This window comes from Crocodylus porosus, unplaced genomic scaffold (assembly GCF_001723895.1).
Source record: "Crocodylus porosus isolate Cpor-Errol unplaced genomic scaffold, CroPor_comp1, whole genome shotgun sequence".
NCBI lineage: Eukaryota > Metazoa > Chordata > Crocodylia > Crocodylidae > Crocodylus > Crocodylus porosus.
In genome coordinates, this window is record NW_017728923.1 from 6,233,189 (window position 1) to 6,247,594 (window position 14,406).

The 14,406-nt window shown below is 40.6% G+C and overlaps 1 protein-coding gene across 5 annotated transcripts in view; it reads left to right on the top strand.

Moving 5' to 3' along the window:
• Window positions 1–14,406, top strand: part of CREBBP (CREB binding protein) — a 180,146-nt gene that overhangs the window by 93,245 nt on the left and 72,495 nt on the right. For all 5 annotated transcript variants that reach the window (XM_019540010.1, XM_019540011.1, XM_019540012.1 and 2 more), the window contains 6 exons: window positions 442–691; window positions 1,308–1,421; window positions 9,122–9,364; window positions 10,052–10,151; window positions 11,412–11,558; window positions 12,202–12,319. In XM_019540010.1, coding sequence (XP_019395555.1) covers window positions 442–691; window positions 1,308–1,421; window positions 9,122–9,364; window positions 10,052–10,151; window positions 11,412–11,558; window positions 12,202–12,319 — 972 coding nt within the window. The remainder of the gene's footprint in view (window positions 1–441; window positions 692–1,307; window positions 1,422–9,121; window positions 9,365–10,051; window positions 10,152–11,411; window positions 11,559–12,201; window positions 12,320–14,406) is intronic.

A 14,406-nucleotide genomic window follows, 5' to 3' on the forward strand; every position in this document is an offset into this window, starting at 1 on the left:
TGCTGGGCAGCCCCTGCCCCCTCCCTCCCTCACCGCAGGAGATCATTGATCTGCCCCTTTCTCCTCCTTCCCTTTCCACCACAACAGACTTACCAGTTGCACACAGCTGTATTCAGAAATCGGATTGGTATCAGCCGATATGCCTCCTTAAATATCAGCTATTAGTACCAGCCCTCATAATCTCTACTGGTGCAGCCCTAATAAATGATCTTTACAAAAAATATTTATTTCTCTCCCCAGAAGTGAGTCCAAATCTTTCTGAGGATTCAAGAGAAAATAATTTCTCAGAATTAAATACTGACATCTAAGTTCTTGAATATTGGTTTTAGTTAAACGGATAGCGTATCCTATTGGAATAGATCCTCTTCTACCTTAAACATAACTGAATACAAAATTATTTTTGGATTTTACTTCCTAACAACTTAAAATGTTTTCTTTTAGTCACAGATGCAAACCCAGGTACAGCAGGTGGGAATTGTACCAACACAGGCCATGGCAACTGGACCAACAGCAGATCCTGAGAAACGCAAACTGATACAGCAGCAACTGGTTCTACTGCTTCATGCCCACAAATGTCAGAGACGAGAGCAGGCAAATGGAGAGGTGCGAGCCTGCGCACTCCCACACTGTCGAACTATGAAAAATGTCCTCAATCACATGACGCATTGTCAAGCAGGGAAAGCCTGTCAAGGTGAGACCAGGTTGTTAAAATCAAACTGTTAGAAGGTATCAGCGTTTTTTTTCTTTTTACATATTCCTCAGTAGCTTGCCTGCCTTCCTTTCCCCCTGGCAGTTATCAGTCTCTCTTCCTGATATAAGTGAAGAGGTACACTTTTGCTTTCCTTTCTCCCTCCTCTCACCCCATTCTTGCCACTAGGTATTTTCCTACTACTGTCATAAGGTTGTCCTTTTAGAAGAAATAATTAAGTGCCTAAAATTTCAGGGCACCTGTTTTATTAATGCTCTTTTACTTCCAAAATAACAGGTTTCAGTTCTCCTATGACAATTTCATATATCTATCTGCATCATACTTGATACCTTGCAGTTCAGTATGAGGAAGTTGTTAGATCACTATTGAAATGTTCTTACATGTCAGTGCACCATTGTGGTGTTGTTTTCAAATCTAATTTTTCCTGTTAATTAGAATACCTTATAGAGTACCAAATTCTTTCAGGTCTTGGTATTTGGTTTATTTGTGATTGTAAGGATTTATAGTACATAGGAATGAAAATTGGGGGATTGTGAAAATGAAATTAGTTTTATTTAAAACATTTATACTAGAATTACTCTAAACCTCATTGTTCTAGTTGCCCATTGTGCATCTTCACGACAAATCATCTCTCACTGGAAGAATTGTACTCGGCATGATTGTCCTGTGTGCCTTCCTTTGAAAAATGCCAGTGACAAAAGAAACCAACAACGTAAGTTATATTTTCTACAGAATAACCTCATTAAAGTAAAATGAACCAAAAGTAAAGTACTGGAAAGGCTTTTGTATGTCAGTATTGTGACAGGCTTAGTTGTATATGCTTTTTTAAGAATACGTTTGAGCAGTCATTGTTTTTTTAATCACTGTACACAAATTATGACATACATACCTGATTCGGAAAAGGGGAAGCTGTCAAATTAAACACGACGTCCAGTTTGGGAAGGATAAAGTTATTTCTGCAGACATTTTGTTCTTGGGCATGTTGTTCAAGTTATTTAGAACATTTAACATTTCCTAAAATTGATACTCTTAATTGCAATCAACTTGTATATGTAAAGATGCAAGGTTTTTTTTAATTTGAATACTTGTCAAAGGTTATTTGGACAAGGTTGCTATCACTCAAAGTAGAACAAATGTTGCATGAACAGAAATTGGCTTGTGATTCTCCTACCGCCCACCACCATCCCCTGCCCCTTAGTCTCCCCTTCAAGTAGCTGCAGGTGTTGCATGTCCCTTCTGCCTTCTGAGGTCTATACCACACTACAAAGGGCAGTGCAGGGGCAGTGGAGAGAGGAAAGGCCACTGGGAAGAGTGCCAGGCTAGTGTGGCTGACTCACAGAAAAGCAGGGCTCTCAAAAGGTCATCTAGTTCAATCCCCTATCCTGATTTAGACCACTTTAGATAAGTGCTTGGCGAACCTGTTCTTGGAAACTGTGGAAACAGCCCTCATGTGCAACTACAAGGCAAAGTACCCCAAACAGCCAAAGTACCCTTTAGCTTGCCACAGATAAAACAGGAGACAGAGGACACTGCCAATGTCCTTTTGCTGGAAGGTCAGGAAATCATTAAATATGCTCAAGGAAGCCAAGGAAGAGAACCAGTTGATCAGTTGGTTGATCTCATCTGTATATCTCAGTGATTCCTGCTGATATTTAATAAAGCTGAATTCAATATTTAACACTGGAGACAATGGGTAATTGGTTGAGGTTCTAGTAAGCCTTCTTTGTACTGTTTTTGTTTGTATATGCCATCATAATAACTTAAACATAGCAATATTCCTTCTTCAGTTTTTTTATGGAGTTCTGCTCTTTATGTTCTGAATCAGCAGATTGTCGAAACTATATTGCTGGAGTTTGAGAGGATTGTTGGACAATATTAGAACAAATAATTGTAGAAAATCTGGCACTGGTTATTACAGTGTGTGCATCTTTTTAAAATAATGCTATAAAGAAGTAAAGATGAAAGGAATAAGAACAAGTTCAAAGTAATTTGTGGAAGGTGTTAGGAACTAGTATGGGACAAAGGAGCTGTAACTTTAAGTACAGTTTTGGGAGGGTTTTTCTAGGTGCTGATTTGGGATGAGACTGCAAGGAAAAGTAAAAAAAGGTATGAGGCTCTGGAAGTAAAAAATGGTTAAGCTGTCAAGTTAAATAAGGCTAAGAGAGCAGAAGGGAGTAGAGCTGTTAAGGCAGAGGGAGTAGAAAAAAGCGTATAGAATAAAACAACTGCAGTTGGCTTTACTGTTCTATTATGTTTAGGTGGGTTTAGAAGGAAATTTCCTGCACAAATTACTTTTAAAAAAGGATGCAGTTGTTTGGTATGTGTTTGGTTTTGTTTGTAATTGCACAGGAAAACCCCTTACATTTCAAACAATTTTTTAAGGTTGTACAGTCAAGCACTCTCAAAAGTTAAGGAAACCCCAGAATGAATGTTGCCTGAGCAACTTTAAATTGTTTGTCTTCTGTACATACATTATGATCAGAGATCTTAGCTGTGGGATAATGTGCATTTTCTCCTTTAATGGAGGAAAGGTGGATTTTCTCTCAAAGGAGAAAGTGATTTTCTCTTTCTCTCTTAAAGCAGTGTGCACACCTCTATGCTGCTTCCACAACTCACCATAGTGGCATGGCAGTCCCTCACGTGCTGGCTCCCACCTGCTGGGCTGCGGAGGGAGCTCCTCCAGAACCAGTCCAGCCTGCCTGCAGCCCTACACCCCCACTGTGGATTCAGAAATCTTGGGGGGGCACATGACCTCCCCCCAACACACAGTGCCTGTGCCCCCTGCCTTCTCCACACACCTACTCCCTTCCTCACATACTAGGAGGCTGGGGGTGCAGGGCAGTGGGTCAGGAGTGAGGGGCACTGGCAGGGCCAGGGCCTGTGGGCTTGGATTCCAAGTGTGTCAAACTGGACATCCATTATTAATGGACACTTGAAGCCTAGAAATGTTAAGGTTGTTTCTCACCTTCACAGTGGGGATAGTACTGTCCCCCCCTTCACCTCACATGGGTATTGAAGATAAATGGTTTGTAGAACACTCAGTACAGTGATGCAAAGCCCATTAGGAAATTAGTAATACCGTTTTTAGAACAGGGTTTGAGTAGGATATGGTGAGTAAAGACCAGAGTCATTCACTGAACAATGAGAACTTAATCAGTGGGCACCATCCATTTTGTACAGTGGATGAGGCAGGGGTCCCATGGAAAAAAGGTCATCAGTTGAACTGTGCTATCATAATGCGTATATATGTAAGGGGACTAAAATGAGGTTGCAAAGGTGATCTTTATGCTAGTATTTCCTAACTTGTGACTTCACACACTACAGACAAAAATGTTAAAATAACATTAATAATATGTTTTTTTTAATTGATTTGAAACCTGAATAGACATTAGAACTTAAAATAATAGATTTACAAAAGAGTTTTGTTAATTATATTTTATTTTAAGGAGAGTGATAGTGCTTCAGTTTGTTTAAAAAAACAAACAAACAAAAAAAGCCTACAGCAGCAGGAGACTGGACTCCATAACCCAGGAGGTCCATTCTAGTCCTAAGTTTAGTTTAGTTTCTTCTGATCAGAACAGCATTTTTATATGTAAGTGTATTGTATTTGAACTAGCTGTTTACCATAGAATTATTAACATTGTAGTCTTCCCTGTGGCTGATGAGCTGTCATTTTAAAATAGAGTTTTTGTAATAGGGCAAGCAGTTATGTCATAGCATCTGATTTATAGTATACTCCAGCCAGCAGAGCCTCTTACTGTGGTTGGCAGCAGCAAAGGAATCCCTGCTACCACCACTTAACTTCCATTGCTGTGGCTGCTGTATCCACATCTTCATTGGGGAAGGATGGTAGCCAAGTTTGTGGCATGGTTAACTCTTGACTTTTGGTACTAACACTGATTGTGGCAACCACATCAAGGAGCCCCACAATCTGGATTCTGACCGACAAGGGGTTTGACATCCCTGGTGTAAAATGAAGTTTGAGGATAAATATTAAATATCAAGGGAGTGGGAGAGGGATATAAAAATAGCCATCCAATCTCATCTTTTAAAAGTTTGTAATCTAGTCATAAGAATGGGCTCTATCATGGAATATGGTATATAGTTTGTGTACATGAGTGTAAAAGGCACTATTCTCCAAGCACTGCTTCTCTACTACTGCCTCTCTTTGTCTACTACCTGGGGGCATGTAAAGGGGCCTGATGCCAGCTACTCTCCTTGTCCTTATGATGTTTGATAGCAACTTGTCATGTCCATTTTGTTACATCTTTTTCTTTCCTTTGGAAAGTCTGTTTTTCTTAAAAATAGTTAAGGACTTGCTAGAATTTTCCTTTGGGTATTTAAGTTACTTTGGGGTTCTGTAGAGCTTCCTCAACACTGGTAGAAGTGTTTCTGCATGGAATACCTGCCTGAAACCAAGACAGTAGTTCCCATCATGTGATAGGCTAATATTTATCATGGAGAACCACATAGGCTGTCTCTTCTGCTTAGGAGAAAGTTACATTCTATGTTGATACACACTTTAAGAGAGCTAATTTAAATGAAGTTTCTTAAAATGGGAATATCTTCTTCAGGGACAGAAGTGGTAAGAAATCCAATGGTAGATTCTGACTCACATTTAGTTGAGTCAGGATCTAGAAAAGTATTGAGCTTTGATTCTAAGGACATGCTTACTCACACACAGACTTGATTTGTAATTCCTGGCTACCAGTAACAGTCACATAGATATGGCATCTTCTCTTTCCCAAAAGCCCCAAACTGTGGTCATGTATAGTCACCTGCCCTTTCAAGGTCTGTTGTAGTTTCCATGGTGAGGTCTTGATGTAGGCCTACAGAATCTTACGTACTGGCACCAGGCTTCTTTCTGTAAGGAACAGGAAAAAATGTTAAAATATTCAGCTGTCTCTGATGAATGAATTCAACTGTTGCTTGTTCACAGTTCTGGATCATGTGACTGTCTTAATATCCAAGATATCTGTACTCGTGTATCTGCTGTAGTGATAGTGGTATTATCTGCACATCAGCATTGGCTCTGGGTCATCGTGGTCTCTCAGTTTTCTTTGATCTCTGGAGGTTCTTTCATTATTTTCTTTTTTTTTTTTTTTTTACCCCAAGCAAAGAAACATTACCCACTTCCTTGTCTACATTTCCTTTTAGACCATTTTCAAGTGCTTCAGGGACAGGGATTCATATAGTCGCCCTCTTGCCACCATAAACAGCCTTTGGATTCCTCAGTTCTAAGCTTATACCCTAGATATAAGTTCATTAGTAAGGTGAATAGTTCCACATCTTGCCTTTCTCCACATGTAAAAACTTATGGTCCCAGGGCACTGTACAGCTTTTGTGTAATCCAAGAACAAATTAGGTTTACTTCACCCTTTTTGAGAACTTTGTAGCTTTCTTAATAGAAAACATGTCTTCCTCCCTTTCCTTTTATTATCCTATTCTTTGTGTAATATCTATCTGGAGACCTCATTATGAGCTAAATAAATAAATGACCTGAATAGGAAATACAGTGCATGCTATAGTTGGTCCTTCAGCAGCTCAGTAATAGTTGATTTTTAGTCCAGTGGTAGGGTCTCCACAAGTGTATTTGCAGATGTTTTCAAGGTACTATTACTGTATTTACTTGACTACAAGACGAGGTGGTTTTTTTCCTCCAAATAGCATTGCGGGGAAAAGCCCTGTATCTTATATTTGCATACAAGGAGATCTCACTAAATAAGGTGTCTGTTGTTAAAGTGCTGCCAAAAGCAGCGTGTGCTCAGCAATGGAAACCAACTATGAAGTTAATTAAATGCAACCAATAGTGAGCATGGATATAAAACAAATGACCTGTACAGGGCCTACTGTAAGGATAGGTTAGTGCGGGCCATCTGAATAAGATATATGGTATTGTCTACTGAGCAGAGTTCCCCTCAGCACTGATTCTTTCAAGTCATGGTGAGCCATGTCATTGCATACATTGCACCTTCCTCTTCATTCCCACAGGTGAGCTGTGCCTTTCTTTCCCAGTTCCAATGATTCCTTTTTCTTCACCAGCCTTAAATTCTGGCAAATATCATGAAACAAGGCCCCAGACAGTTCACTCAGGATCCCTCTGTGAACCCGTTTCTCAGCCTGTTGCATATTAGTATGGCACTGCCATCCATGAAATGAAGCTGGACCAGGTTGCCCTGTGCTGCATCTGCATATAAATTTTTGGAAGATCCCAGGGCTCACAGTAAGAACACCTAGTTCTAGTCATGAGACGGGAGGTAATTAGTACATGGATCCTTTGTGAAGTGTATCTGGAGTATATGCACATACTGAGTAGTGCTGAGCTTTGGGGTCACTGTGGCTTGAAATGCTATGGACTCTGATGGGGCCCAGTCCAATGGTAAATCCCAGGCCTTTGGCTTTGACCCCGTATCAGGCATAGTTTGCACTACAAGTAGGTGCAAGTGCTGCTTAAAAGTGTGGTTATGAAGTACTTCTGCTAAAACTTACACCAGTTTCAAAGAGAATAAAAAGTAACATGCATCATTTTTGGATGAACTAAGTCTGAGTAGTACATGCAAGTTACTACAGCTATGCTTAATTTCAAGATCATTGTTCTCAAATTTGTTTCTCACTTCAATGTGCTCAGGGAGAGCAAGGTCTGATAGTTAAGAGCGTGGCAAAGGTCTGTTGAGGAGAAAGACATGGAAGCAGAGGGCAAGGGGGTTATCTCACCCTCCCAGATTAATTTTTTCCTGTTGTAGCAGTAGAAGGGGAAAAATTCAAGGAAAACCTCCAAAAAATAGATTCTATACCTGGAAAATTATAACAAATAAAAATTTTCCATATACAGAATCTAATTATTGAGGGGAGTCTCTCTTAATCAGGGGCATCTTGTATTCAAGTAAATACAGTTCTTTTCCAGGAGAAACTCCCAGGCTCTTCAGTAGAGATTTTTTTTCTCTTGGACTGTAGTAAAAGCACTAATATTTTTTTTAATGATCTTCCTTATTTCCATACCTGTAAAGGTGATGAGGCAGAGCCAGTGTATTGGTGTTTAAAATTAAGATTCTTTGAAGACCTGTTTGAATATGTTTCCTTCTCTCTATCTTGATCTTTCAATCTAGCTTCTTCCCTCCTCCCCTGCTGTTAACTCTGGGCTGGAAGATCTCCCAACTGATGTCTGAAGAACCCTAGTTAGGAAGCGATATATTATTTTCCACCTAGAGATAGTCCCAGGCACACAGGGCATTTTCTTATTTGCCATACAGAGGACTGTTTTCCTGTCTTATTTCTGCAGCACTTAAACCCTCCAGGAGTTGCCTTGAAATTATCCATGACAACTTTGGGGAGGTTTAACTGGTTTCCTGTGTGACCCAGCACTCAAGGGGTGTTGTAGGAATGTGTGTTATTCTTGAGGTTGTAAATTAAATACTTGGATAGATTTCTCAAATTGATTACCAAGATCTGTAGCTTCCTCATTTCTGTCTTTATCCACTTTTTGAATTTTTTTTTACTTAAAACAGAAAAACCTTTGTCTTCCTGCATGAAGATTTGAAATCCATCAGTGTTCTGTCCCTTTCTGAATAACTCTTCCTTTGCCTTTGTGCTAAATGGTTTTTCAAATCCGTTTTTTCAGTGGATCCTTAACACAACATTCCAGGTGATCTACAGATGTTTCAGTTGAGAACTTGGTCGGGTTTCTACATTCTGCAGCCAGTAGTTAGACCTGGAATCTTGATTTAGGACTGGTTGGTTGGTTTTCTAGTTATTCCCAGAATAGGAAAATCCAGTCTATTCCAAGAAGTGGGCCAATGGCAGAAGCATTTTAAGCAGGCTTCACGCAGCCTGCAAGAGATTAAATTGTGATTCCCCAGGGCTTCTGCTCAGCTGCCACTTCCCCAGCCCTCTGGATGCAGTAGCAGCCATGGCCTTTGGGCTCCACAAGTGTATTTGCAGATGTGGAGAGGAGGGTGTGATGTGACCCAGGAGCCTGGAAATCCCCCCTCTCTTCCCCTTCTCTGTGCATGGGGAAGAGAGGGGGGATTTGCAGCAGCAGGAGAGGAGGGTGTGATGTGACCCAGGAGCCTGTGACTCTCACTGATGTGACTCGCACAGCCCCAGTTGCTTGTAAGTTGGACAGCCCTGTCCTAAACTGTACCCATGACAATCAGCTGGTTTGAATACTTCTTGAATCTAAACAAGTAACTCAGTACAGTATCCTTTTCTGTTTTGTAAAGTTGAAGCATGAAGTCTTCTAATTTGGCATTTCATATATCTACAAAGCTCAACTTTATTTAAGAATATGTATGATGTAGGTTTGCATGTTTCACTAACTCATGGAACAATACTTTCCATTTGCTTTTTTTGTTTGTTTTGTAGCTGTATCAATTTTGGTTTGACTTCCTTTTATATTCCACTCTTTATATGTAGCCCTTCTGGGATCGCCAGCTGGTGGAATCCAGAATTCTATTGGTTCTGTTGGAACAGGCCAGCAGAATACTCCTTCATTAAGTAATCCTAATCCAATTGACCCCAGCTCCATGCAGCGAGCCTATGCTGCTCTTGGACTACCATATGGCAACCAGCCACAGACACAGTTGCAGCCACAAGTACAAGGCCAACAACCAGCACAGCCTCAGGCTCACCAGCAAATGAGGACCATAAATGCTTTGGGTAGGTGGAGAAAATATCAAGAAAAAATGTTAAAATAACCAACTTAATTGCAACCTAACTCCAAAAACTAGGGCATTTCAGGGTGTACAAATACTTGTGTATGGTACTCTGCTCAAATAGAATTTTTAGTCAGGTTCTGTTCATAGAGTCAAATTGACACACATTTTGTCTCTAAACATTTTTGGTTGCATTGTTAAAAAAAAAAAATTAGGTTCAATTTGCACTAGCTATCTCTAATTATAGGAGTTTAAAAAAATACAATGATTAAACAGTCCAAGTATTCAGTTGTTAGCATTTACCATTTACTTCTGTTGAGAGAGAATTATTTATCAATTTCATGTTTGATAAGACATGTAAGTTGTTTCAAAATTGTTCCATTTCTGCAAGTACTGTGTACCTTGTGTTTTTCTGAAAGAGAAATTATTACTGCTCTGTTCTGTTTGTAGCTCTGTAAGCCCATCCAAAATATCATGCATTTAAGATGCTTGCTTTCAGGTTTTAATTTCTATTAATATAATTTAAGGAAAGTACACTAATACATACGTTAAAAAAAAAGTTTGCCTAATAAATGCATTATTGCTTGTTTCTCCTTTTTTAACAAGTAAAATTTACTAATTATCATTTGTTTGCCATTTTGTTACCAAAATTGTGACGCGTACACCAATTGTGTTTACTGTTCTTTCAAAGGAGCGAACCAGATGAATCTTCCTGCAGGGGGAATAACAACAGACCAGCAAGCTAATCTGATTTCAGAAACTGCTCTTCCAACATCTCTTGGGACAACAAAGTAATGCATGTTTTGAATACTTGTTCAATTAAATCTGTGTTTGCATGTACTATGAATGTATAAAGTAGAAAGCATGTTTGATAGTCTGATTGTACTGACTGTAAATCATATTGCAATCGTGAATCCTATCTTTTAACCACAGACTTTTTCCCTACTTTCGTTGCAAGTGTTTATGCAAAAATAAATTTTTGGAACTACGTATTCAGTAGGGCTGTGCAAAGCTTCAGTCGCTGATTCAATTCAGAGGAGACTTGGCCCAATTCGGCAGCCAAATCTCAGAATCGAATCACGAGACCCATTAATCTAATCGGAAGCCTCCGATTAGATTCAGAGAGATTCGATGATTAGCCATAGACACAGCTTTATATGGTTTTTTTTCTACATGCTTCAAGGTACCAGGCATGGCTCGTGAATGCTGAGATGGTGGGGCGGATGGAACGTCTCATGGGAGCGCGGGGGGATGGGTCTCCAGTGTGCTCGGCGGTGGACTTAGAAGTGGACCAGAAGTAGTTCTGGTCCATTTCCAGGTCCACTGACGGGCATCCAGGGTCCCCCTGTAGCCAATCCCCGAGCTGGGGGGGTCCCCCACATGCTCAGCAGTGGACCCAGAATCGGACCAGAAGTATTTCTGGTCCACTTTCAGGTCTGCCACTGAGCACATTTGGCGGGGGGTGGGGAGTGCACGCTTCATGTGGAATGCTCCATCTGCCCCACCATTTCAGTGTTCATGAGCTATGCCTGGTACCTTGAGGTATATAGAAAAAACTTACAAAGCTGTGTGTATAGCTGAATCGCTGATTCTCTGAATCAGAATTGAATCTTCAGATTTGGCTGAATCAAAGTCAGGGCAGTGATCTAAATCAGCAAATTGAATCACTGTCCCCCGAATCTGGCCAAATCTGAATCAAATACTGCCTGCTTCGTACACCCCTAATATCGAAGTTCAACAGAAGGATGCTTCCTCCTCTTAGGATACTTACATATCTAGTAGCTACAGCTATATATTTCACTAGTTGTTTGCAATTTTTTCTTCAACTTATTCCAGTCTCTGAACTACATCTTAAATATATCTGTGATGGTGAATGTAGCTTATTTTCATTTCTTCACTCAGTCATGCATTTCACTTCTTTCTTTCTTGTCCTGAAATGAGAAGTACAAGTCCTTTTATTTTCAAATGAATCTTTTTCAGACATCTAATTTTATAGTTGTAATCCACATACTACTGCACTGTACCAGTTCTATGTTTGTCCTTCTTTCTAGCCCACTAATGAATGACGGCACAAATTCGGGCAATGTTGGTAACCTCAGCTCAATGCCGACAGCTGCACCTCCTTCCAGTACTGGAGTAAGGAAAGCATGGCATGAACATGTCACTCAGGACTTGCGTAATCATTTAGTGCATAAACTGTAAGTGTTCATGACTGGCTGTTTTTACATTTCGTGACTTGTAACTAAGAATCAAAGCATCCAGGTTGAGAATTGGATTCAAAGGAACCATTGCTAATCAGTAATAAGGTTTGATGTCACTATCTCATAGCTCAACAGGTTGCAATTGCAGCATTACTAGCTGAAAAGTCAGTATCGGATGCATGAAGGTCTGCAAGAAGTCTGCATGATATGGTGATCTTAAGTCAGTTTTCACTGAAGAAATGTGCACACTAATGCAACTTTTGTCAGTGGTTTTTACAGTAGTACTTTAGCTCATCTGCTGAAATAACTCAGACTGCTGTTAAACTTTCTTAACTCTGCACACCATCTCTCCAGTTCAGTGTTAAATCACAGTGAGTAGACAGTGCAGGCAGACTGGTACAGCTACTTGCACTATCTGTTTTAGCAAATAGAGAATTTCCATTACTAAGTTTGTTTAACAAGTAATTCATTTTAAAATTTTATTTTAACGGTAGGAGAATGGCTTGGCATTGATTCTCTTTTAGATAGCTTTAATATATCCCATGTTCTCCTGTACAATAGATATGTGAAGTTATTATAAAGTTGCCTAAATTCTAAAGGACTTTTAAAATTTATATACTCTTTTTTTTTGTGTGTGTAGTGTCCAAGCCATCTTTCCCACTCCCGACCCAGCAGCTCTGAAGGATCGCCGCATGGAGAATTTGGTGGCTTATGCCAGGAAGGTGGAGGGGGATATGTATGAATCGGCTAACAGTAGGGTATGTTGTCTCAGTGCAGATACTTGCTGTTAGCAAACTGTATAATATTAAAAATGTGATGCATACAATGCAAACTATGGAGAACCTTTGGCTATGCCATGGAAGTAACCGTGTTTTCAGTGGGTTTTATACTGCTGTAAAGCAGGTAACAGACTGAACTGCTTGTGCAGTTTTTATTTGTCCTTGCTGTAGCAGTTATTCTTTCACCAAACCAGAGTCACTACTGGAAATGTTTTTCTATTGGAGGAAGGTCTACTGAGTAAATTTTAAATTCTTAGGAGACTCCTTTATAGAATACAAAGAAGTTCAATGTATTTCATTATTCTTCTTCAGGTGTTGAAGTAGATCCTCATTCTCTGAATAAAGCAAGCACCCTAGCACTGCTATTTCCCTTACTGTCTTTCTGTTTTTGGTCCACATTCCCTCTTTGTTCTGAACTGTGTTTCAAAAAGTTTTGAAGCCTTTTCTGTGCCTGTGTAGTTAGAAATTCTGTGGGATTCAGACAGGCTGCTTACCTTCCCCTGTTTGCAGGCTTGTTAGGATGTTTTTCCCCTTTTTTGGCTTTGAACTTATCCAGTGGAGGTAGAGATGGCCAACAAAATCAGCTTTGATCCACTTGCCTCATAATATTTCACAGTATCAGTATTTGTCTTTGCCTCTTACCACTGAGGAGTAAAGGGACTTATTAAGCCCAGTTAAATGTAACAGATTAATGACTGAAATGTGATTCTTTAACTCCAGAGATCCGCTTACTGAAAACAGCTTCCTTTAGCCTGACAAAAGTAATAACAATCTCCTTAGGTAATGAGAGCAATCACTGAGGCCTTTCCAGATCAGAAGCCTTATGTCAGATTTTCTCGGTTGAGATGCCACAGTGTCCAGCCCCTATGCAAGGAGGTATATGCTCTCTTCCCCCTGTTCAGCACCCTGCACTGTCCGTTCCCAGCATACTGCGGACAGCCCCCCTCCCCTGGGGACTGCTGTTGTCTTCCTCAGCAGCCCATGTTCTGGCCACCCCTGTGCCCCAAATTGTGTTCTGCTGTGGGCAGATGGGCACAGTTCCTTCTCCCATGCCCTCAGGGCTTTCAGGAGAGGTTGCTGGGACAGTAGCTCCAGTTGCTGGCACGCAAGAGCTTGGAAGAGCAGCCTTGGTGGTGGAACCACCCTTTCCCCCTGAAATACAGACTAGGATTAAGGAGAGGGCAGATCATGGAAAGAGCATAGCAAGGTGGGGTAAGATCCTGCTTCCATCACCCTTACTTGGTACCAACTAGATCAGTGGTTCAAGTATCAAGGCACCCTTCCACAACTTTTCTAAACTTAGATTATAGCTCAGTAATTCTTAACCAGGATGATGCTAAATTGTAAAAAATAAAAAAAATTGAAATAAAAAAAGTTATGGGGGAGTGTTTTAAGGCTACAAAGGCTGAGAACCACAGCCTAAGAAGAAAGATGTTAACTAGCTGATTATCCTAGGCCACAAAATATTTGTTAACCACATTCCAGGTGACGACTGCAAATTAAGAGGCAGCAGTGGCAAATTACAGTATCCTTGTCTATCTAGCCACCTTGGATCGTGTAAAAGGGCAGAATTTGGAATATAAGTCTTCTTTCAGAGCCAGGGGTGCCCAGTCATTTTATAGCCATGTATCTGATGCTGCTCTCAGGTCAATATCAGGTGATGTTTTGTTTGTCCTAGTTAAAGGTTTCATGTGCACATTCAGAATTCTTCCAGATTTGTTTTCATGGTAGAAAAACTTACCTGGAAATGGTGGGCCCTTGAAGAGCTGAGAGCATGCAGAGCTGATGCTGCACAGCCAGGGGAGCCCTGACCACACATATTGGGGTACTCTGTTAACTCCCTCAGTCTACCGAGAGAGAAATGGCAGCAGTATACAGGGCAGCCCTGATTGGCGACCCAGTCTGCTCAGTCAGCCTGTCTCCTTGCAGCAGTGGGATTGTGAAAGAAAAGTGGTCTGCTCCCTGCTCTTTTGGAGCAGCAGAGTCCAAGGAGCAACCCTGTCTCCATAAAGTGGGGGGTGGGAACAAAGCACCCTAGGATGAGGGAGGACTATGCTGTGGCTTCT